This window comes from Triturus cristatus, chromosome 1_1, assembly GCF_964204655.1.
Source record: "Triturus cristatus chromosome 1_1, aTriCri1.1, whole genome shotgun sequence".
NCBI lineage: Eukaryota > Metazoa > Chordata > Amphibia > Caudata > Salamandridae > Triturus > Triturus cristatus.
Window position 1 is genome coordinate 102,966,912 of NC_140579.1, and position 23,501 is coordinate 102,990,412.

The 23,501-nt window shown below is 47.4% G+C and overlaps 1 protein-coding gene across 1 annotated transcript in view; it reads right to left on the reverse strand.

Moving 5' to 3' along the window:
* The window catches only part of CNTNAP1 (contactin associated protein 1), a 379,706-nt gene that overhangs the window by 222,498 nt on the left and 133,707 nt on the right, over positions 1 to 23,501 (reverse strand). Inside the window, exons 3-4 of the mRNA XM_085608996.1 lie at positions 14,260 to 14,456; positions 12,539 to 12,686 (exon numbers count right to left, since the gene is read on the reverse strand). Of these exons, the coding sequence (XP_085465122.1) occupies positions 12,539 to 12,686; positions 14,260 to 14,456 (345 nt within the window). The remainder of the gene's footprint in view (positions 1 to 12,538; positions 12,687 to 14,259; positions 14,457 to 23,501) is intronic.

The following is a 23,501-nucleotide window of genomic DNA, read 5'->3' on the forward strand; positions in this document are numbered from 1 at the left end:
GTCTGCCACATGGTGGCACTGTCTGGCTAATTTAGGTATGAGTACAACAACTGCCGTTGATTAGTTCAATTTACATTTTTTATATTTATATTGATAAAGTTTTATATAGCGCGGACTAGACCCTATGAGGGTATCAGAGTGCTTTACAAAAGCTACATCAAAAGAAAAGTTGAGCGCTAGTCACATATAAAAAATAAGTATCTAAAATGAGATCGTATATGTTGTAAGTTCTCGTTGAAGGTCAGTATTGTGTTAGTCATTCTCGTTTAGAGTTCATCACGCATCCTGGTAGATGAGCAGCTTCTGGTTAGTTTCAACTTGCAGCAGGGATGGGATCAGGAGAGAGTTTTATTAATTGGAAGTAGTTTGACTTCTTTTTTGAAGGAGGTCGTGGAGAGGTTCATTCTGATGGCTTGGGGCAGGGTGTTCCATATCCTAGGTGCTAGGCCAGAGAAGGTGCGTATTTAGGTTTTCTTTTCACTACATTTTTGCGGTTTCAATAGCAGGGTGTTGGTGTTTCTCAGAGTTCTGCTATTGCCTGATAATTTGAGTTTATTGGCTCGATACTTTGGTTTGTTGAGGTGCAGGGCTTTGTGTGTCATGCATGCAATTTTTAGCTGTGCTCTTGCCTCATAAGGGAGCCAACTCACTTCCTTTAGATCACGGGTGATGTGGTTGTTCTTTATGGAGCCAGTGACAAGTCTTGCAGCTGCGTTGAGTGAGGCTCTTAAAGGAGCCAAACTGGAACTCGGTAAGCCACATAGGGTTGTATTCCCATAGTCTATTCTGGGTAGAACTAGAGATTGAACGGCTGTTTTTAGGTAGGGATTTTTTTTTTTTTTAATTGCCATTTATTTATTTATACATACACTTATACTGAGATGTAAAATTGGGTCAAAGACATATATATCAATTACACAATTACCAAGTACGCAATTGTTTTATTTTTTTTGTAGAACAAGAACAGAAGAAAGAACCAACAACCACAACTGTTCAGCATGGTAGAGTAGCAATCACAGTAATATATAAAGCACAATAGTATAGTCGCATCTTTATGTTAAGGAAGGGTTTTAGTTTTCTGAGAATGCTCATATGAATGTTGGCTCCTCTGGTGGCTGTGCTGATGTGTTCCCTCATGTTGAGATTCTTGTTGAGTATTATTCCCAGTGATCTTGTGGAATCGATAATGTGAGGTTTGCATTGTTTCATCCAGTTTACTAAGTCACCTTGTCCTTGTAGTGGGGAAATAAGGAGAAAGTCAGTTTTGAGGCCATTGAGTTTGAGGTGGTTTTTGTCAGCCAGATGTGGGTTTTTTGTAAAGTTGTGTTGAGTAGGCGGATGTCATCCAATGATGATATTTTTAGGTATAGTTGGGTATCATTCACGTATATGTGGTAATGGATATTGGAGAGTTTCAGAATTTCGGTTAAGGGTTCCATGAATGAATTGAAGAGGGTAGGACATAAGGCAGAACCTTGAGGGACTCACAGGGCGACCGGCGTTGTCGAGGATAGCGATTGGTTAATCTTGATTCTTTGAGTTTGGTTGTCTAAGAAGGAGACAAACCACTTTAGGACAGCTCCTGATAAACCCATTCTGTGTTCAAGTATTTCCAGGAGACTGATATGTTTGAACGTATCGAAGGCTGATGTTAGGTCTAGGAGTATTAGGAGGCAGGATTCGTCTTGATCTAGTATTCTGAGTGCGTCATTGACGATGTGAGTCAGGGCAGTTTCTGTGCTGTGATTCTACCAGAAGCCTGATTGGAACTGGTCAATGAGGCGGAATTGGGCTACATGGTTGCATAGTTGGGAATGGACGCACTTCTCTAGTAGTTTTGCTAGTGAAGGAATAGTGGATATTGGACGGTAGTTATCTGGAATTGTGTGGTCAGCATTAGGTGTTTTTAGAATGGGGGTTACCTGTCCTTCTTTCAGACAGCTTGGAAGGGTTCCCTGCGATAGAGATGCATTCACTATCTTTGTCCAGCAGGCTATAAGAGCAGTTTTGATCTCGCTGAAGATGTTGGCAGGAAGCAGATCGCAGAAGTGGTTTGATGATTTGAGTGTTGTTATTAACTTGAGGATGTCATTTTCGTCAAAGATTTTAAAAATGTTCCAGGACGCATTATTTTTTAGGGCAAGATCATGTTGGATAGGTGTTTGTGCCGATTGTGGCACGTTGTGGTTAGGTGGGGGTGACAATGAGAGTTGTTCATTTGCTGTATGGAGCTCTTTTTCTATCATTTTGGATTTCTCTAAGAAGAGGGCGGCAAATGTGTTGCAGTTAAGTTGCAGGTTGGGGCCTACTGAGGAGTCAGTGTGATGTTGAGCGGACTGAAGTTTAATAATTTCGAATAGTTTTCTTGATCGATTTCTAGCATTGTTTAGTTGATCTTTGAAGAAATTAGCTTTTGAGATTCTGATGTGTTTGTTGTAATTACTCCTCCTTGATCTTAGTTGTTTAAGGTGCTCTATGGACGGTGTGGATCTCCAGGCCCTTTCCGCTATTCTTAGGTTGCAGCGTTGATCATTTAGGCTCCCGTTGTACCAAGGTTTGGAGTCTTTGGAGAAGGGCCTTTTTAGTTGGAGGGGCCCCACTGTGTCAAGAATGCTAGTTATCGAGTTGTTGTAGTGGGTTGTGAGGTACTGGACATCTGTCAGGTCCGCTGGTGGCGATAGAAAATTGTTGGTGAGGGATGTCAGGTCATTGCGGTTAATATCTCGAGTGTTTCTTTTCCATTGTTTGGGTTTCTTAAGTTGGAGTTTATGTCTTCGTTGGTTCAGTGATGGATGAGGAAGGAGATGCTGTGGTGGTCCATCCAGTCACAAGGAATGATCGATTTAAGTGTGATGGAGTTTGACCTGGCAATGACCGGATCCAGTGTTCCGCCCACGATGTGCGTTGGGCTATTGCAGAATTGGACAAGTTTGAGGTCAGTTAGGAAGGTTTTTAGGCTGTTAACTGTGGGGTCGTTATGGTCGTTCCAATGAAGATTGAAATCACCGAGGAAGATTTGGGGGCAGTGTTGCCCCACGTTGGAAGAGATGATTTCCATGATTTGTTCGGTGAATGCAAGATTGTTGCCAGGAGGGTGGTAGATCAAATGTAATTTACATAGGGAACTGTTGTTGCTCGCAATGTTTATGCCTCGGTATTCGCACGTGGCAAAGTCGATAAATTGTGATTAAGTCACCGCTAGGTTGATGCGGTGTATGCAGAAGATGCCACCCCCAGATCTTTCCAGTCTATCCGACCTTACGATGTCATAGCCTGGAGTGATTAGAATGTCCAGGATTGGTGCAGAGTCGTTCTTTAATCAAGTTTCAGTTAGGAATAGGTCATGGTCATGGGCAAGCATAAGGTCTGCAATGTCAGCTGCATGTTTCCAGGCCAATCTGAAATTTAGGAGTATGCATTTCAGGTGAGGATTGGTGTTCGATGTGGTTTTCTCTGTGATGGGTACTGGTTTTTGGTTGGCCTTATTTATCTCTTTGGTGTTTGGTTTTAGTTCTCTGTGCAGATTTGAGATAATTGTTGAGATGAGGTTGAGGCTATGTGACAGGTCAAGGTGTGCACTCTTGTATGTATGGTTTGGATGTCATTGTTAGGTAGGGAGGTCTTGGTCCTGTCCGGTCTCGAGGGTGCGTTGTATTAGGGAGAGGATCGCCAACTAGTGCGCTGGGATGTTTGGGAGTTGAACGATTTGAATATATGGTCCAAATGGTGTAAGCATTTATCATGAAGGATCGGACTACTAACCGCAAGTGTATCTGATGGCCCTCTGTTATGGGTTAGTTTGGTAGCGATGCGTGTTAGCTTCTGTAGGTCAGATTTTAGTTGTTGTCGTACCTGCATAATTTCCCCCAGTCTAGACTCAATCACGGCGTAGTAACCGGATTATGGGGTTTGGGGCATGGTGTACTGAGGAGTGTGTTTTCCTTGAGTCTCGTTGATGTGACGGCTAAGATGGGGAGAGGGAGGTATGGATGGGGATTTGGGCTTAGGTTCAAATTCAAGCCTTTCATGAGTGGCGGATGTAGTGGATACATTATTGTCCATGTGTCCCTCTAAGATACTATTGGAATTGTGAAGAGCGCATGTGTTTAGGTAGGTAGCAGGGGTGGTTGTCTCTAAATTGTCTAGTGTAGTGGCTACGATGGCATAGTGTGGTCTGGTAGGTGTGGTGGAGGGTGGTGAGGGGGAGTGCGGTCTGTGGTGGTTGCGCTGTAGGTGGATAAAATCTGGGGCTGGTCAAGAGAAGATTTGGGGTGGTCTGGCAAGGGGGCTGTCTTATTTTTAGGTACCTCCTGTTTGATGGATGGGAAGAATTCAATGAAGAGGTCTAGGTTGTGGTCAGAAGCCTGAGAATGATCTCATTGTTGAGGATAGAGATGCAAAATTTTGCATTGAGTGCAGGTTAGAGGGCTACTGAAAGCCTTAGGCTGTGCGAGGTTATCCTAGATGTAGGTATAGCGAGCATCGCGAAGAGGGTTTTTTTCCATTGGACTCTTTTTTTGTGTGTAAAATATGAGATCATTAGTTATGACACGTTTAGATGTGCAGTATTGGTCACATATAAGTGTTTCTGGGTGGTGTTTGAGAAGTCTATGTTTGAGGGCATTGGTAGCTTTTTTTGTTAGATTAGGTGGGTAGTTGATTTTATGGGCATTGCATCCATCAGAATTTAGGATGTTGTCGAGTTATGTTATGTTATGTTATCCAGTTTTTTAAAGCGCAAACAGCTGCCCCAGCAACGGGGCGTCCCGGCGCTAACCCAACCAGTACCTGAGGGGTGAAGGAGGATAACCAACAAAGGACTAGATAAGGGAAAAGAGATGCGTTTTTAATTCTTTCCGAAAGGCAGTTAAGTTGGTTAGGGTGCGGATGTGTAGAGGCAGGGAGTTCCACAATCTTGCCCCCAAGACCTTGAAGGAACGTCCACCCATTCTACACAGCTTGGAACGGGGGACTGTCACAAGGTGTTGTCCTAAAGAGCGTAGAGTACGCTGAGGGGTGTAGGGAACAAGGAGCGGGCGTAGGAGTTCAGGGCAGTCCGAGTTAAGAATTTTGAATGCCGTGGTGAGGGTTTTAAAATGGATGCGGGATTCAATTGGCAGCCAGTGCAGATTGCGGATGGTAGCTCTGGTAGCTCTGGCCGAGCACCTGCGTGGGAGGCCAACCACTGCTCTGGCGGCCGAGTTCTGAATACGCTGCATCCGTGCTAATTCTGCTTTATTTGAAGTTTGATGCGGGGTCCATGATTAATGGGAGCCCTCGCCATCCTCAATGGTAGTTGTGGGGAGAGGATGCTTGTGGTATGAAAGAGTTGGTAGTTAGTCATAGAAGTGACATAGGAGGAATGGTTTAATCTTGGCCTTGAGCAAGTGGGGATTCCCTTTGCTATAATAGGGGTACTTAGACTAATACCTGCATCCCAAGCCATTCCTATAGCGTTGGGGGCCTGGAATAGTATGAATTGCCATACTTGTAAGAGTATAAAGGTTAGTAGCTGTGTTTGTACTGTCATTGGCAGCATTGCAGGGCAATGTGTGGTGCAAGCTGCTGTGGTCTCTCAACGAAAGCCCCTGCACTTATTCTTTAACAAATTAAGCACTGTTGTAACATCATGGCCCTCAGTCATCGCAGGCTCAGGCTGTGGCTGTAAGAGTGGACCCTTCCACTGAGCAGCTGGCTTTCTCCCCCTCAGACTCGACGACCCCCTCGCCTCCGACTGTTCGCCACGTCACCGTCGGGACTCCTTCTATTGCCTCTTCTGATTCACCCCTTTGGAGCTACGGTTAGGGGCGGGAGAAACAGTGGCCAATCACCACTGTGGCAGGGGGCTAATAGACAGTGGTCTTTGTTCGGTAAGCCAAGTCCAGTCTTCCTCTGGAGATTCAAAAACACATATTTGGAATTGTGGATAACTTGGAACTTGGCGGGATATGGAAGCATGTGTTCTATTTGCATAGCATGGAGCTTCTGTTTCACTTGGTTGAACGATTTACATTTCATCTCGACCAGCCTAGTGTAGTCCGTGAAGATCATTATGCATCCCGACTGGTATGTCAGGTCTCCCTACAACCAGGACAGCATCATGATGCCTGTAGTTGAGAGACCTTGTTATCAGTGAGCATGGTGGAGCTCCGGGCGGAGGCCTGGGAACCAGAGATCTGTGGGCTTGTTTGAGGATGAAGCAAAGGGACAACCCTGCAGGATCCATCCATGACCTCAGCTATTGTTCAAGAAAAGTGTCTGGGGGCGATCCTTTAACCCCTTCTGGGAATCGAATAAAGCAGAGGTTATTTCGGCTGGCCCTGTTTTAGGCATCCTCCGCTCGGGCCATCAATGTTATGTTATGTTGGGACAGACGGGTGACATCAGGCGAGAGGGTTCGAGTCATGTCTTCCAATTCAGATATTCTCCCTTCAGCCTCTGTCGCCCAGTACACTGTGTTGCGAAGGTATTGGCGCAACAGGGCCACGTCCACCTCAACGTCTCATATCTTGGCCTCCAGTGTGGCTTTGGAGTTCTGATGACTGTGGTGTTGTCACTTGGTGGTGGAGATTACTCCGGACTGCTCCTTGAGCCCCCCACCAGAGCCATAAACCTATCCGTCTTGGCCTGACTCTGAGGTGCTTTATCTCTGCCCATGTCGACTGGACCTCCCAGGGTGGGAAAACTTAACAAGAGGAGAACTGCCATCTGGCCCTTTTAGCCTCTACACACTGGCCGGTAAGTGGGTTCTTTTGGGGGCACTCCTGCTTGCTCCACCCAGTGTGGTTGGCAGCACGAACAGCCGGCCACAACCCCAAGTCTATTGTCACAGCACCCTCAACTGCAGGCCCAACAGTCCAAAGGAGTCTCGGGAGAGCAATGTGACCCGGCAGTCATGGGGCAGTGTCCCCCTTGTCTGCAGCACAGCACTGCGGCCCTTAACTCAGGGCCATCAAGTCCAGAGGATACCCCCAACAGTCAAGGAGCCAGTGTTCCGGTAGAGGGGAGGAGGAAGAAGGTAGTCCAAAAGGTGGGGTGATGAGGATATACAAGCAGTCCCCTGTCCTCTTACATACCCCCCTACCAGGTAAGTGAATGCCGGTCTCCACCGCTCCTCTATCTCGTCCATGGGTGCCAGGGGATCCCGTATTAGGAAAGTCCTCAGAGGTAGCAAACGGGCCCTGGACAGGCCTCCAGCTGACCACAGGAAATCCAAGGAGGGATGCCCCGTAGGACACCATCAAACGCCAGGCACACCACACAGCCAAGGGCAGATCCTCTCCACCCTGCCGGTTCTCGGGCAGAAAGCCCTTCCAGGGCCGCCTCAGGAGGGCCAACAACATGTTGTTTCTGCCTGAGGACTGGCGTAGTGGAGAGGATCTGCCCTTGGCTTCTAATACAATTCTAATGGACTTTGATTGAGATCTTCAGGGACAGCAGCTACTAATCCTGGCCTGCCCTTGAGTGCCCTTGTCACTGTTCTTGCTACCCTGGATTCAGGGGTCTGGAATGCAGTAGCAGGAACATAAATGAATTATGGTTCTACAATCTTGTTTACTTTCCAAAGCTCCTATTTCTTGCCACTCCCCTGATAATTCAGCCCCAAGTACAAGGGTGGCGATGAGCTAATTGGCAACAAGGTGGCAATTCTGTGATGCATGAGGGGTAAGAAGGTGTGTGTCGTCACTTGCACTAGTGTATCAAGGTCCATGCACCACAGGCTGTTCCTTCTTAGTATGTTACTTTCGCATCCTCTCCATCCCCTTGCACCATTCAGCCAAACAAAAGAGGCAAGGTTGTGTGAGTGGCTGTTTGAAACACTGCCTTTTGTATTGAAATTGCTTTTTCCATTGGTAGGCACATAGGTAGCAGTTATTATTAAGTTCCAACTGACAAAAAGTAAGAACCTGTCAGAAATTGGGTTACTGATTGAGGGGAGTAAAATTATACTCAAGCAGCAACCACAATCCTTTTCAGGGTGAAGGCAAAAGCAACTCTAAATTAGCCTGTGCTCAACCCTCTGATAGCTTGGCAGAAAAAGCAGTCAACTTAGATGCAATGTGTAAAGTATTTATGCAGCACTCCAAACAGTAATAAAGTGAAACACAACACAAGAATAATCCCACAACAATTTAGAAAAATAGACTACAATTTAATAAATAATTTGAGGCCAAAATGACTAAAACTCAATCAGTAGAAGAAGATATAACCATTTAAATGATTTTAGTGAAAATAACGGCAAAAACCACAAAGCGCTAACTGTGGTTATCTAGTCGTGCCAGACCAGAACAAGGTCACAAGTTCAGGCTGACCACATTGGAGCTCGAGCCAGCTACAGGGACCCAGTTCGGCCCGCTGAACAAGAGAATTTTAAATCCGGGTGATGGAACAATTTGAGGTCCTGAGTCGAGGATGTGTTGTGGCGATGGGAAGTCCTGGAGAGGAGATCTGTCATGTAGCGTTGGTTCCCAGGTCCTACGTCGTGGTCGAGAAAGCTGTTGACGGACTTGCAATGTGAAGGCCTGTGTCAATTATGAGTCGCACACCGGTTGATTCCGAAGAAGCTGCGAGGCTTACGAAGCAGAGTCCTGCGTCATCGTCGAGGATGACGTTGACAAGGGGTTGACAATGCGCAGTCCTACGTTGTAATTGAGGATGCTACAGTCGAGAGGCTTGCGATGTGAAGGCCTGTGTCAAGGATGCGTTGCCCAGAGGCCCTTCCGATAAGGCGGAGGGCAGCGTTACAAAGTCCAGAGTCAGGATGCGTCGCACACCAGTTCCGATGCGGGGTTTGGGAATTGCAATAAGTATGACTCCCATGCGGAGTTTCTGAAGGAGCTGCGTAATGGTGGGTCAGTTCTGCTGGGACTGCAGTTTGCCTGACAGAGCACCTTTCAGGCAAATTCCAAGGGTCCAGGACTGGGATAGCACCACTTGGGAGGGCAGGACTCACACCGGGCAGAGTCTTGTGCTGGGTTCAAAATGAAGGAAGCATGTTCTTTCCTACTGATCAGGAGTCCAGCCTGCTGGCCTTGGAGTCACTCTGGTGGTCCTGGGTCCAAAAAGCAGAACCAGTCCTTCACACAAACATCAGGACAGCAGACTAGCAGTCTTTCTTGAAGAGCAGCACAGCAGTCCTTCTTCTAAGTCTTCCACAGGTCCAAATGTGTACTGAAGAGTTGGGGTATGAGGACCGATAGTTATACCTGGTGCCCACTTTGAAGTAGGAGAAGCTTCAAAAGGATTCCACCCCCAGAGGTGCTTGGAATTTCCTGACTCCCTGTCCTGGCCCCAGATTGTCTGGGATCACAATAGACTAGTGACAAACCCCTTTCTGAGAGTGACCTTTGTGATGTACAAGTGTGGTAGGTGACAGCTCCTTCCCTCGTTAACTCAGAATGGCCCATCCTGTAAATACCTAGCTTCTCTTTTGTCACACTGTCTGGGAGCAATACACAAAAGCCAAGTGCCAACTACAACCATTCACGTGACCCAGAATACAGGCAGCCAACACCAAATGGTTGGGGCAAGATGATGTAAACTTTCTATAAGTGGAATTTTTCAAAATTGTGACAAAAAATCTGACTTCCCATTAAAGAGTGCTTATAATTACAATTGTTTAGACACCAAACTCGATCTGTCTACCTGCTCCCAATCAAATACTTTCTATAGGACCTTTCTCACCTGCCAGACCAGTGGGAAGACAGGGCAGAAGCTTAAGTTCCCCTGAATTCTCATCATTGGCACCCCCTTTGAGAGGATGAACATCAACATTGTTGGGCCTTCGGACCCCAAACTGCCTTGGGCAACAGGTTTATCCTGTTTTTTCACTACCAGGAGACGTAAAACTTAAACGTACATATCCACTCTTTTTAATACACTGCATCCTGCCCTCTGGGCTGTGGTTAGGGCCTACCCAAGGGGTGACATATGTATTAAAAAGGAAGATTTGGGCCTGGCAAAATATGTATTTTGTCAGTCAAAATAACAGTTTAAAACTGCACACACAGGTTTAAATGGCAGTCCTGAGACATTTGCAGAGCTACTTGAGTGGGTGGTACAATAAGTACTGCAGGCCCACTAATAGCATTTAATTTACGGGCCCTGGGTACAGGTAGTACCATGTTACTAGGGACTTACAAGTAAATTAAATATCCCAATTGGGTGTAAACTAATCCTACCATGTTTAACACTTCGGGACTGGTTAGAAGTGGTGAAGTGCACAGAGTCCGGAGGCCCTCAAAAACAAGTTTAGCAAAAATAGGAGGGGTAAAGGCAAAAGGTTTGGGGGAAAACCACCCTAAGGCTGACAGGTCTAGCGATGCCAATTTATGAAAGCAGCCCCTGTGGCTAAAAACGTGAGTACAGGACCCATGAAAACCATGTAATGAGACTTGTATCCAGTACTGCCTTTCCTGTCGTACTTCACCTCTAAAATAACACAAAGGGCAGTGCTTTAAATGGACCGGTACTCACCGGTACTGAGTACCGGCACTTTTACATTTTCTCACCTTGAGTACCGGGACCTTTCCTCGGAAAAGGAGAGTACCGGTACTCATAACGGCCCGGTTTTGATGCGGTCGGTGCTGCCCTCCTGAGCTCCATCCTTGGAAGCTCTTTCTGCACGGCATGCAATGGGTTACAGCACCTTTCAAACGGATCTGAAGCCTGGGCTGCGCTGGTTCTAAAGCGCCAGGTCAGCAGCTCGTCTTCAGTAGAACACAGAGCTGCGTGTGCGTGGAGTGAAAGGTGGAGTATCGCTGCAGGGTGTCTTTAGAGGGGGTCGGAAGGTATCCATAAAACCTAATCGGCGTGAGTGGGGGCCACATTGTTCAGGGCATGCAGCTTATAAGCATGCTCACTGTTTTAAACGCCCGAAAATCTTCGCCCATCAACAATTTAAATTAAAGGGATTTGCATGAAACAAAATCCCTGCCCTCTAGATTAAATCAATGGATTTAAGCTTTTAAAAAAAACTGCCTCACTAGTACTGATTCGTCAGTGTGTCATTTATTGATGAACATTAGTTATATAACCATAAACTTAGGAAAGTACTATGTAAATAGTTAGTCATTTTTAAAATGCATGCATATTTTTTGCATACAAAGCTTAGAAAGGTAAAAAACATAGCCCCGCCCATTGCCCCGCCCCTTACTCCACACCCAATCCACTGCTTATTTTTGGTGAGTTCCTGCACTTATTTTTTTCCATTTAAAGCACTGACAAAGGGGTGTCGTCTGTTGGTCGGAGCCGTTCCGACCGCATCATAATGTCCCATTTGGATTTGTTTCTGACTGACCCATTATGATGCGGTCGGTCGGAAATGAATCCGAACGGGCTTTCTGATTGGCTTCCGATGGGCAGAGCCCATCAGCCTTTTGGAAAGGATTCAGTAATCCCAAGGGTGGCTATTTCTGCCCAAGGGATTACAACGTCGGATTTCGATAGCCTTTCTGTGCCGGCCTTTCCCACACAGAAAGGCTGTGGGAAGTCGACTTTGGGGGCCCCCAGCAGGGCCCCCATTGTGCAAGGCCTCTGGATGGCGGCCAAGGGGGCACATATGGTGCCCCCCTGTTGGTCCATGTACCCAGTGGCAGGCACTTGAGGTACCTGCCACTGGGTGCAGGGGTGAACTGCACCTCTGCTCTTTACAATGAGAGCATGCATTCTGGTCGACATGCATGCTCCAATTGTAAAGAATAGGATTGCGACCGAACAGTGTTCAGTCGCATCCTAATTGCTGGTTTCGGACCGCCGACAGGAGGTCAGTCAGTCCCAGTTCCAAATCGATGTCGGGCGGACTCAGGTCCGTCTGACATCGAAATTGGCCCCAAAGTCTTTACTTTAGTGCCGAACTGTGTCTCGGAGTCATTCAAGATGCATTCTTTTGGCAGCAAAGGAGCAGTGCTACTTGTGGAAACTATTGAAAGCTGCCCTCTGTGTGTGTTTTTTGACTGATTAAAAATTCATCCTGGGTGAAATACCTTTAATGGAAATTATGTAAAATTCCCCCAAAATTATGAAGATGTGTGCATTATTATTCAAAACTCTGGCTTCAGCATTTTGTTCTACTTTTTAGAACAAAATTAATCCTCACACCTGTTTTTGGCACAAGGATGCATTGTGCACTCATCAAATGGCGCAAAATCATGTATGACATGAAAAACAGCCGTTCATGTTCGGTTCATTCACATTCTTTAATAGTATTTGCACGAATTATGTCTTAAATACACTATATGGCGTTATGTCATAATCTCAGGATTTTTGGTGTAACAACGAAGTTGCGAAATGCCAGAAATTACACGAGATTATACCAACATAAATGAAATGCCGTATGGGCCTCATAAAATACAGTAGAATCATTAAACACCCTCTTCAAAAATCAAGCACCTAGTGTATCAGAAGAAGTGCATACCGTATACGGGAAACACTATACCAAACGTGGTTCATCCTGTCTTCATGTTCATTGAATCCAACCAGAGGAACTGATACACAGATACATGAATGCATGGAAGATAAACAGTCAGCACAGACTTACGATGGGTGCAACCAAAAAGACCAACTCGAAGCCCAATCTTTCCTCTTGGATTCCATGCTACAGGAATGATACGGATATACCGTGCCATGATGGGGTAGTAGAGGTCATGACGGACCACTCCAGAGTTGTTTACGTTTCCAAAAAATGTCTGGAATATAAAATAGATAAATACAAAAGATATGAAAACATTTTGGAAAAGTTCATGATCCATGACTTAAGAAGGATGACTGAAATTAGAGGGGTTTCTCCATTTCATCAATTAATCACCATGTGAGCCACCTCTAAAAATATTGAATGACTGACTCCACAGTGGGACCCCAGCACATTCAGCAGTATGCTGTGTCTCGGTCAACTGAGGAGACCCGATCAATAAATTAAAGGAGCTGAGCCCAAATTATGTTTGTTTTCCCTTCGAGGGAACACTCTCTCCTGGCTACAACTTCTTGCTATAAACAGGTATGCAGTGCGCTGATTCCTCCTCAGAAACTCTAGATGCAAGTTAAGCTACTCCATGCTCTCATAGCAAAGGGCATACAGCAAATAGAGGTAGGCCTTTTTATATTAGGTTGCCAGATGAAATATCCACAATATTAAACATGTTCATATTATTCTCATTGTCCACAACATGCGCAAGCACTGTTTTAATAACATTCTGTGTGGTTATTTTACATGTGCTTAGCTACAGGATGAGACTCTTTTAAGTATAACATTTCTTTCTCTTGGTGCAGTATTTGTGTGTGACATTATAGAGCACAAACTTGGATTTGAATTACCACTGCCCTTTTTTGGGACGGCTAGTAACCCAGAAAGCACAGAAGCCACATCAACTATGTATTGAGTGGGGTTGTGTGGGCCCACAATACCTGGCCTTTCAAATTGAAGTGCTGGTGCACTGAACTAAGGGGGTCATTAGGATGGCGGACGGACTGGAGTCCGTCCGCCATCCTGGTGTAAACCGTGACCGTCCGCCATGCATGCGGCAGTCTGGCACACCGGATCAGGATGCGACCGCCACCGTGGCTGTCGGATCCTGCATTTTAACATTGTGGCAGTTGCTGCTGACAGCAGCACCCGCTGCGATGCTAAAATGCCATGTTGTGCATTTCACAGCACTACGTGGCAGGGTGCCTGTCATGTAGTGCTGTGAAATGTAGGGGGTACCATGGGTACCCCCAAGTGCCTTTGCCTCCCCCAGCACAATGGGGTGCCCTCAAAGGGCCCCTAAACCCAATCCCAACAGCCCTTTTATGGCGGTTCCACCGCCATGGGAAGGCTGTCTCCAGCCATCATCATAATTTGGTGGATGGTGCCTGCTAAGCACCGCTGCCATTTTACCGGTGGAGACCGCTCCGCCAGGCAATCATAAGGATTGCCAAGGGCGATTCTGTGGCGGACGGTCTTTGCGACCGCCACGGTTGCGGTGAGATTCCCCCTGCCATCCTAATTTGGCGGGGGAAACTCGCGGTCGGCGTACCGAAGGACTGCCACCGCATGGCTGGTGGTGGCGGTCCTTCCGACATCGTAATCGGCCCCTAAGTTCAGGCATCCAGGGGTGGGAAACCAAACCTTGTAGGGATAAGCCAGAGTCTTAGTTTACATAACAGAACTTTACAATAGGGTAAAAAAAAGCTTTGCACACAGCTAATATTAATTCACAAGTTAGTTTACCCACGCATGCACATACATACTGCAAAATGAATTGACAAGAATGAGAAACATACCCAATTGCTTCCTTGCTGAAAGTATGGCTTCCAGCCGGATATCACGTCCCCATACAGAAGAATATACTTGGTGACCCAGTCATAATAGGTGTTGTATGTACCCTGCGTCGCAATGGCTCGGATCTTGCATCGTTGCTTCAGGTCAATCTGTAGCCAGGGCTGTTTATCTCCAGGGGCCGGAGACCAGCCGCTGAGACCTCAATAAAGAAGAAAGATATTTGGCACTAACTTCAGTGCCCATTGTTTTCTTGGACTCATGCTCTCCCCCAGTCTCTCACAATAACAATACTCTGCATTCAAACCCATAAGATAATTAGGAAAACTATTGAAACCTGGGCTAAGCCTCCTGTCAAGAGTGCTTGATTTCTGCTCTACCACCACAACAGTATTCCTTTTCCACAATCTTGGAATTACTGAGGAATGCAAGTCTGGTGTTAATCATCGTCTATCTGTAAATGTTAGTAGCCAAAAATGCTCTGAGAACAGGTGGCATGGAACAGTGAGCGATCCTGATGTTTTTTGACAAGTCAGTATCTTCTTCAAGGCTGTTGCGGCTGGGCCATTGCCAGTCATGCCTAGCCTGTTTCTCACGTTGATGCAAACCAACTGGGAAATCTTGTGACTTACAGATGAATAAACTGTCTGCAAAGTCAGTGCCTCACCTAAATTATTAGTTCCCTTAACATCTTAATTCCCTCACCCTAGTGTAAGTTGTCTAGTTTCAACTCCTACTCCTGTCAGGCCGGTGTAAGCACTATGTCATCCTGCCACAGGCTAAGGTTAAGTGCTTCCAGTACATCAATGAGGGAGACCCTTATAAAGATTGCGACTTATTGGAAGTGTACCCTAATGGGATCCATAGTTGGAACTCCAACAGAAGCGATATTTGTTGAAGGAATTGTGATAGCTGTGGAATGCTCCTCCATTTACTTTGGCTCTGTCCCACACTTCAGAGGTATTTGACAAAAGAACTGAATGATAATAATCGCATATGTGGGGTCTGATTGTTAAAAATCCCAGTAAATGGGGCGTGGCTTGGTGAGCCAAGATGGCGGACGCGTCTTGAGCCGGCTCCCGCCTGCCCGCTTCACTTATCCGTCTTAAATATCCTTGCCCCCGGAACTGAGGTGCCCTGCCTGTGGGCAGTGAAAGGTGACTAGTAGCGGCGGCACCTGGAGCGATTCTGACGGCCTGGGACCTCTGCGAGCCGCGGGGTGGCCGAGAGGCGGTTTCGGCCTGTAACGGCGCTGGGAGACGCGGCCTCGTGTGAGCGAAGAGGCGGGGCTGGGCCTGCCTGAGAGAGGCTGCGGCGGCGAGGCGCCCTGTGCAGGCTGCGACCGGACGGCGACACTGTGAGGCTGGAGGTGGAGCAGCACCTTGGGGACGACATCTTGGCCCAGACTGGAAGGGTCCGGTGGAGGCATCCTGGGGCATCCCGGCCTAGAGGGGCCCACGTGACAGCGAGGTGTGGCACGGCCCTGAGTTGGTGTGGCGCCCCGGTCCCCAGTGTGCTGTGCTTGGTTTCCCCCCCCCCCGGATGTGCCAGAGATTTGGGGGGTTCGGCGGCCGATTCGGGTCGCAGGGGGTGAGGAGCCTGGTGGCGAGCGACGGAGGCTGCCAGACGGCAGTCCGGTTAGTGAGGGTTGCAGCCTGCTGGACCCCGGAGACGACGGGACACGATTGATTTGGCCGGCTGGGTTGGGGTGGACGACAGTATTGGAGAGGTGGCGCCTGGCTACTCTTGGCACAGATCGGGCCTGGTCCGGAGCGGGCTGGGTGCCAGTGGATCGGCTGGGCCCCGACACCCGTGGTTCCTCCTCGACGACTGGGGCGGAGGACTGGTAACAGGGGCATTATCCTGGAGGTAGCTACGCTAGGGGGGGAGAAGATCTACCTTCGGGCCCGCTGGATCTTGCACGGCCATGGCCTTGGAGTACAGGGCTGCGACAATGACCAAAGACAAACCTGGTGGAGGTGCGGCGAAGCAGGGGCCAATTGATAAATACATGGGCCCGGGCCTGGCGGGGACGGTCGCGGGGGGCTCCTCGGTGGTGGTGCCGGACATTGCAGCCCTCCTAGCAGCCATAACGCAGTCCAGAGACATGCTGGATGCCAAGATTGGGGCAGTTGGTTCGGACGTGATGCTGCTGCGCCAGAATCTGCGAAACGCGGTGGCCCGCATTACAGAGACTGAAACCAGGGTGTCGAGGGTGGAGGACGAGGTTGCGACGCTGAGGAAGCAGGTTGCGGCCCCGGAGTCGACCCAGCGGGGCCTGGCGGGCAGGGTCAAGGACGCAGAAGGGCGGGCCCGCAGGAACGAATTGCGCTTTGTGGGGTTTCCGGAGGGCTGCGAGGGCAACGACCTGGAGCGCTTCCTCTCCCAGTGGCTGGAGGGCTGGCTCCCGCCTGAATCGCTGTCCCGCTGCTTCGTGGTGGAGCGGGTGCATCGGGCCCTTGTCCAGAAGCCGCCGGTGGGGGCCCGTCCTCGGCCAATCATCGTCAAACTCCTGAACTATCACGACAGGGATGTCATCCTCCGCCAGGCCAGGGAGAAGGAACCACTGCAGTTCGAAAATTCCCGTATACTCATATTCCCGGACTATACACATTTGATCCAGCAGCAGCGTCAGTCTTTCCTAGCGGCCAAGGCCAGGTTGTGAGTGCTTCATTTATCATACGCTCTTCTCTATCCAGCGCGCCTGAGTGTCGTGTATGAGTCCCGAACACTGTTCTTCGAATCGCCGGAGGACGTCTTTAAATGGACAGATGAGATAGTAAAGCTGCGTCCTCATACACCCCCGGTAGAGAATCAGACTCATCCCGGACTGAGGCGGTGGCAAATACTTCTAAGGGACAGCGGCGTTCCAGATCCCGCCGTCGCAATAAGTCCGGGGGGGCCCGGCGTGGGGCTGGCCTGGAGGCAGGCCGTCTGCCGGTTGGATCATGAGGGCCCGGGAGCTCCTTTGGAGCAGGTCTTATTGATCTTCGCGTCATGGACTTGCCGTCGGCTGCTTCATCCTCCTTGGTGCATGGGGTTGCCTTGGCCCGGGGGACTGATGTGAAGGGCGGACACCACCGTAGCAAGTTGCGGGTGGGGTCCTTGGGGTTTGGTTGTGGAGGGCACGTTGGGAATCCATTGGTCGGGAACTCCTGAGGTCCACGGTTTGGGCCCGGGGAAGCTTCTCACCGCGACAGGTACTTCTATGTTTTTGAGGTATGGGGTGGGGGGGTGGGGTTGGGGGGTCTGTTGGGTAGTTGGGGTTTTAGATTAGGGGTTGACCGCACTTTAGTACCGAGCTGGGCTTGGGCTGGGACAGACGCCAGAGTCCCTGGGTGGCCATTATGTCCTGGTTATGTTTCCTATGGCGGTAGATTCCCGGGGGTCTAGTGGGCGATTGGCCACAATCAAAGTGTTGAGCTGGAATGTTCGGGGCGCCCTAGATAATATCAAGAGGGGGGCGATCCTGCAGTACGCGAAGAGAGACTCGGCGGATGTGTTGCTCCTACAGGAGACACACCTGTTGGGGATGAAAGTGCTCTGCCTCCAACGCTACGGATACACACAAGTGTTTCATGCGGGGTTTGTTCAGGGTTCCAGGGGTGTGGGTATATTGGTACACAAGCGGGTTTCTTTCGCGCATTATCGGACTTGGGCAGACACATATGGGAGGTACGATTTTGTTCTAGGGCGGATTGGGTCGGAGCAGGTGGTGTTCGGTAGTGTGTACGCCCCACCCCCTGTCCTGGACATTTGCGGTACAGCTCATGGCGCACTGGGCGGACATCCCGGAGGTCCCGGGGATCATAGGAGGGGACTGGAATGATGTGATGGACCTTTCTAGGGACCGACAGTCAGGGGGCTGGGGGAGAGTGGAGGGTGGATGGATGAAACTTAATGCGCTGGTGGGTGGCCTGGCGTGGGTGGATGCCTGGAGGCGGTGCCATGGTACTGCTCGGGCGTACACGTATTTGTCGGCGGTGCACGGCTCCCTCTCCCGACTAGACTACATTTTCCTATGGGGGCCGCGGAGTCCCGGTTGGAAGCAGCGGAGATCCTTTCGTGAGGGCTTTCGGACCACTCCCCGGTGTCTGCAGTCTTACGGATGGGGGGCGTGTGGCGGTCGTTTCACTGGCGGCTCTCGGTGTGGCACCTGCAACAAAATGACTATAGGGTGCATAAGACTGCGGCGGTAGATCAATATTTGTCACGGAATGTGGGATCCGTGTCTGGGGCGGACATGTTGTGGGAGGTGCTGAAGCCGACACTACGCGGAGCAGATATCTCCTTCTGTGCGGCGGCCTGCCGTGAGCGCCGAGCAGGGCTAGTTCGGGTGGAGGCTGAGGTTCTGGAGTTGGAGCGTAGGGGCTGGGGGGATGGGAGTGAGGCATCTTGTCGGCAGCTACTTTATGCACAGCAGACATATGGCTCCCTGCTGCTCGACGAGGCACGTCAGGTGTGGCTAGCCACTAGGAGTCGAGTGTACCAGTGGGGGGACAAGTCGGGTGCAATGCTGCACAGGCTGTGTCAGGGGATGCATCACACTCAGGACCTCCCGGGGATAGTGGACCCCGGGGGCACGCCCATAGTGGACCCGGGTGCGCTCGCCAATAGCTTTGCTACATACTATGCAGGTCTATATAGTCCCTGCGAAAGCCTCACGGGAGCGGCCGTGGAGCGATTCCTGAGTGATCACCCTGTCACGGCGTTATCAGAGACGGCAAGGACGGCATTGGATCTTCCGCTAAGAATTAGGGGAGGCGCTGGGTGGTCAAATTGTTGCCTCTGCACTCTCCTACCTGCCTTCAATTTTCAGAGTCCGTGTCCCTGGCCTCTGCCTCTCAACATTATCCCAATGAACAACTAGATTGCTAACATTCTATATTTATTACAAAAGTGTGGAACGCCTGACGTCATCTTGATGTAATCAAAACTGTAATACCTAGAGCATTTCCTTTTGAAATTACATATATGAGAGGGTCTTATTTGCATCAAAATTATGGTTAGTGTTCTAAAAAACTAAAATGAGGACATATTTTCTGAGTTTTCAAATAGCGACAAAGAACTTTTAAATTATTTGTAATCTTTATGTTTTTTTATCCAGTTGACCACTTGATTAAATGTTGCACTTAGGGGAGAGGATGTGGTGTTACTTCCAGAGCTGCAGGCTTTGCAACTGGGGAACCAGGTTGGAGTTTCTGCTTCAGCTCAACATTCTGTGATTCTGGTCAAATCACTTAATCTACCCATGTCTACCACCTAAATGAATTTAATCTTGTGTGATGTAACAAATGCTCATGTAAAGCACTCCAATACCTGACAAGTCTGCACTATATAAAGCTGCAAATACACAAAAAATAAGTGTTTTGCAAACGTCTGTCATTGGGCTACATGTGGGCTACATCTGGGAGATATTTGTGCTGCATTTGGGCTCTTTTGTCTCTGGGAGATCTATTTGTTTTATTTGTTATGAAGTTTCCTAATTTCCTCATTTACTGCAGTCTCCTCAGTAGGAAATTCTTTCAGTTTTTTACTTTGATTCCATCAAGGAGGTATTCAGATATGTCACACATTTGACATAAATTCTGAATGTTAGCACTCTAGTTGCTCATTAGCTCACTGTAGTAAAGCTACTGCTCACCACAGAAGTCTGCTGCTGGTATTAAAAGTGCATGTTTCAGTCTGCATATCAGAATATTTTAATGAAATAGAAGAGGATTTGAGAAGTCACTCAAAATGTGCCCTTATTTTTATTTTCTTCAGCACTAATCATAATTTCTATGGCAAAATGAACCCCTTCATTGTGTTCCTTTTTAGATTAAATGTTTTAAGTGTTACCAGTTTATTCCAATCAAGATGGCTTCAGGTGTGCCATATTTTTCTCATAAGTAAGACAGTAAGCGCTCTAGTTGTTCTTAAGAACACTCTGGGACATGCTGTCATTGGGCTATACTTGGGCTACATCTGGGTGATATTTGGGCTACATTTGGGCTATTTTGTCTCTGGTGGCCATCTTGGGAGATTTATTTGTTATGAAGTTTCCTAATTTCCTCATTTACTGCAGTCTCCTCAGTAGGAAAGGCTTTCAGTTTTTTACTTTGATTCCATCAAGAAGACATTCAGATGTGTCACACATTTGCCATAAATTCTGAATGTTAGCACTCTAGTTGCTCATTAGATCACTATAGTAAAGCTACTGCTCACCAGGGAAGTCTGCTGCTGGTATTCAAAGTGAATGTTTCAGTCTGCATGTCAGAATTTGTTTATGAAATAGAAGAGGATTTGAGAAGTCAAAATGTGCCCTCATTTTTCTTTCTGCAGCACTAATCATAATTTCTATGGCAAAATGAACCCCCTCATTTTGTTTCTTTGTAAATTAAATGTTTTAAGTGTTAAAACTTTATTCCAATCAAGATGGCTTCAGGTGTGCCATACTTTTGTCATAAGTAAAACTGTTAGCGCTCTAGTTGTTCGTTAGAACACTCTGGGACATTCTGTCATTGGGCTATACTTGGGCGACATCTGGGTGATATTTGGGCTACATTTGGGCTCTTTTGTCTCTGGTGGCCATTATGGGAGACTTATTTGTTATGAAGTTTCCTAATTTCCTCATTTACTACAGTCTCCTCAGTAGGAAATACTTTCAGTTTTTTACTTTGATTCCATCAAGGCATTCAGATGTGTCACACATTTGCCATAAATTCAGAATGTTAGCTCTCTGGTTTCTTATTAGATCACTGTAGTAAAGCTACTGCTCACCAGGGAAGGCTGCTGCTGGTATTGAAAGTGCATGTTTCAGTCTGCATGTCAGAATTTTTTAATGCAATAGAAGAGGATTTGAGAAGTCACTCAAAATGTGCCCTAATTGTTCTTTCTGCAGCACTAATCATACTTTCTATGGCAAAATGAACCCCCTCATTTTGTTCCTTTTTAAATTAAATGTTTTAAGAGTTACCACTTTATTCCAATCAAGATGGCTTCAGGTGTGCAATACGTTTGTCATAAATAGGACTGTTAGCGCTCTGGTTGTTCTTTAGAACACACTGGGAAGCTGCAGTAGAACACAAAGGAATCAACTGCCAGTCTCTGCCCTTGTTTGATGTACATGTTTTACTGAGAATGTCAGACTTCATTCTCACATGACTGAGAAAGATAATGTTGAATTTACAGAAAAAATGCTCTCCATTTAGCTTATAGATCACCTTCCAAACCTCTGTGGGAAAAGCATGAGAAAATACATTTCTCTCAAACATGATACATGATATCCCTGCAGAAGGCTTTTTCACATGGTAAAATCACCTTAGAACATACCACAATTCCTAAAATGAGTACGGTACGATCAACAAATGATTTATAATGTAACTAAACTCTTAAAACCTTCTATTAACTGCAATACTTTTTAATGAGGTGCTATCATGTATATTGGTCCCAAGATGGCTGCCAACACTTCTTTGATGAAGTACTGACAGCCAATCAGATCTCACGATGAGATGTGTGGTTAGGTCCGCCCAGATATATATGTGATTTTGATTTTCTCAGGAACTACTGAACGGATTTACACCATTTCTGCAAAAGGCACAAGTCTGAACTGAGGACTACCTCTTTGCCAAATTTGGTGTAATTCCATTCAGCAGTTCGGGCTGTAGCTGCGTCAACAGGACCTATGGGAAAATGCATGGGGAAAATGCGTTTTGGGACCCCCCTTTTTTCTTGGCCCCCGCTTGACGAATCACCGTGAAATTTTCAGGATAGGAGCGGACCGGAGCTGGCCAAAAGTTTGGAAAATTTCACGAAGATTCATCAATCGGCGCCAACGTTAATCCAAATAGAATGTTGCGGATTTCCTATGGAAAATAGGTCCTATCTATAACTACCTACTGGCGACAGTAAAATTTCCGCTAACTATAACATGTGTGAAACCTATGGTTTTTTCAGTGAATTTGCAAGGTTTTTTAAATGCTAATTCCTAACTATAACGTGTGTGAAACCTATGGTTTTTTCAGTGAATTTGTACGGTTTTTTAAATGCTAAGTTACTTTACGCTTAACGCAGTTCGTTCCGTGCACGGTTTTTATCAACTTTAATAAGCCCTGTACATTTGGTGGCCTTCGGCCCCAAAAGCACAGGGGGTGGGGTCAATGTGGATAGTGTTTTTTTTATTTTGATTTTATAATTTCATGTTGCCAAAATGTAGTTTTATTTTCCTATTAATAAGCCCTGTACATTTGGTGGCCTACGGCCACCAAAAGCACAGGGGGTGGGGTAAGTGTGGATAGTGTTTTTTTTTTTTTTTTTTTTTACCGTACGCTTACGGTAAGCGTACGGTAAGCGTACTCGGCGAAATTGCCGAAAAAAAAATAAAACCGTTTTTGCTCTTGGGGATGTTTGGGGACTCCCTCAACATGACTATGTGGGAGGGAGTTGTCAAAACAGCCCCGTAACATGTTTTTGGCCATCTTGTTTGATAAACAACACTCAGTGCGAGAGACAAAATGGCGGCCGCCGCTTCCTGGTTTCGGCCGATTCGAATGTTTACTAAGATCTAAGAGCCAATCAGAATCGCGCTCGCGCACGCCACCGTACGCTTACGGTAAGCGTACGGTAAGCGTACCGTAAGCGGGCTCAGATATATATATTGATTTAAAGGCTATTTTCTCAGAATCTACTGAACAGATTTACACCAAACCTACAAAAGGCACTTCCTTGACCTAGGGACTACCTCTCTGCCAAATTTCTAGTAATTCTGTTCAGCCGTTCGGGCTGTAGCTCGTTCTAAAGGTCCTATGGAAAAATGCATGGGAAAAACGCGTTTTGGGACCCCCCTTTTATCTCAGCCCCCGCTTGACGAATCCCCCCGAGACTTTCAGGGTAGGAGCGGAGCGTAGCGCCCCACCTATTTTGAGAAATTCGCGAGGATTCATCGACCGGCGCCAAAGTTATTCAAAATAGAATGTTGAGGTTTTCCTATGGAAAAGGGGTCCTAACTATAACTACCTACTGGCGACCGCCAGTAGGTAATATATATATATATATAATCTAGCCAGTAGATAGTTATAGTTAGGACCGTGTTTCCATAGGAAATCCGCAACATTCTATTTGGAATAACTTTGGCGCCGGTTGACGAATCCTCGCGAAATTTTCAAAATAGGTGGGGCGCTCCGCTCCGCTCCTACCCTGAAAGTCTCGGGTGGATTAGTCAAGCGGGGGCTGAGAAAAAAGGGGGGTCCCAAAACGCGTTTTCCCC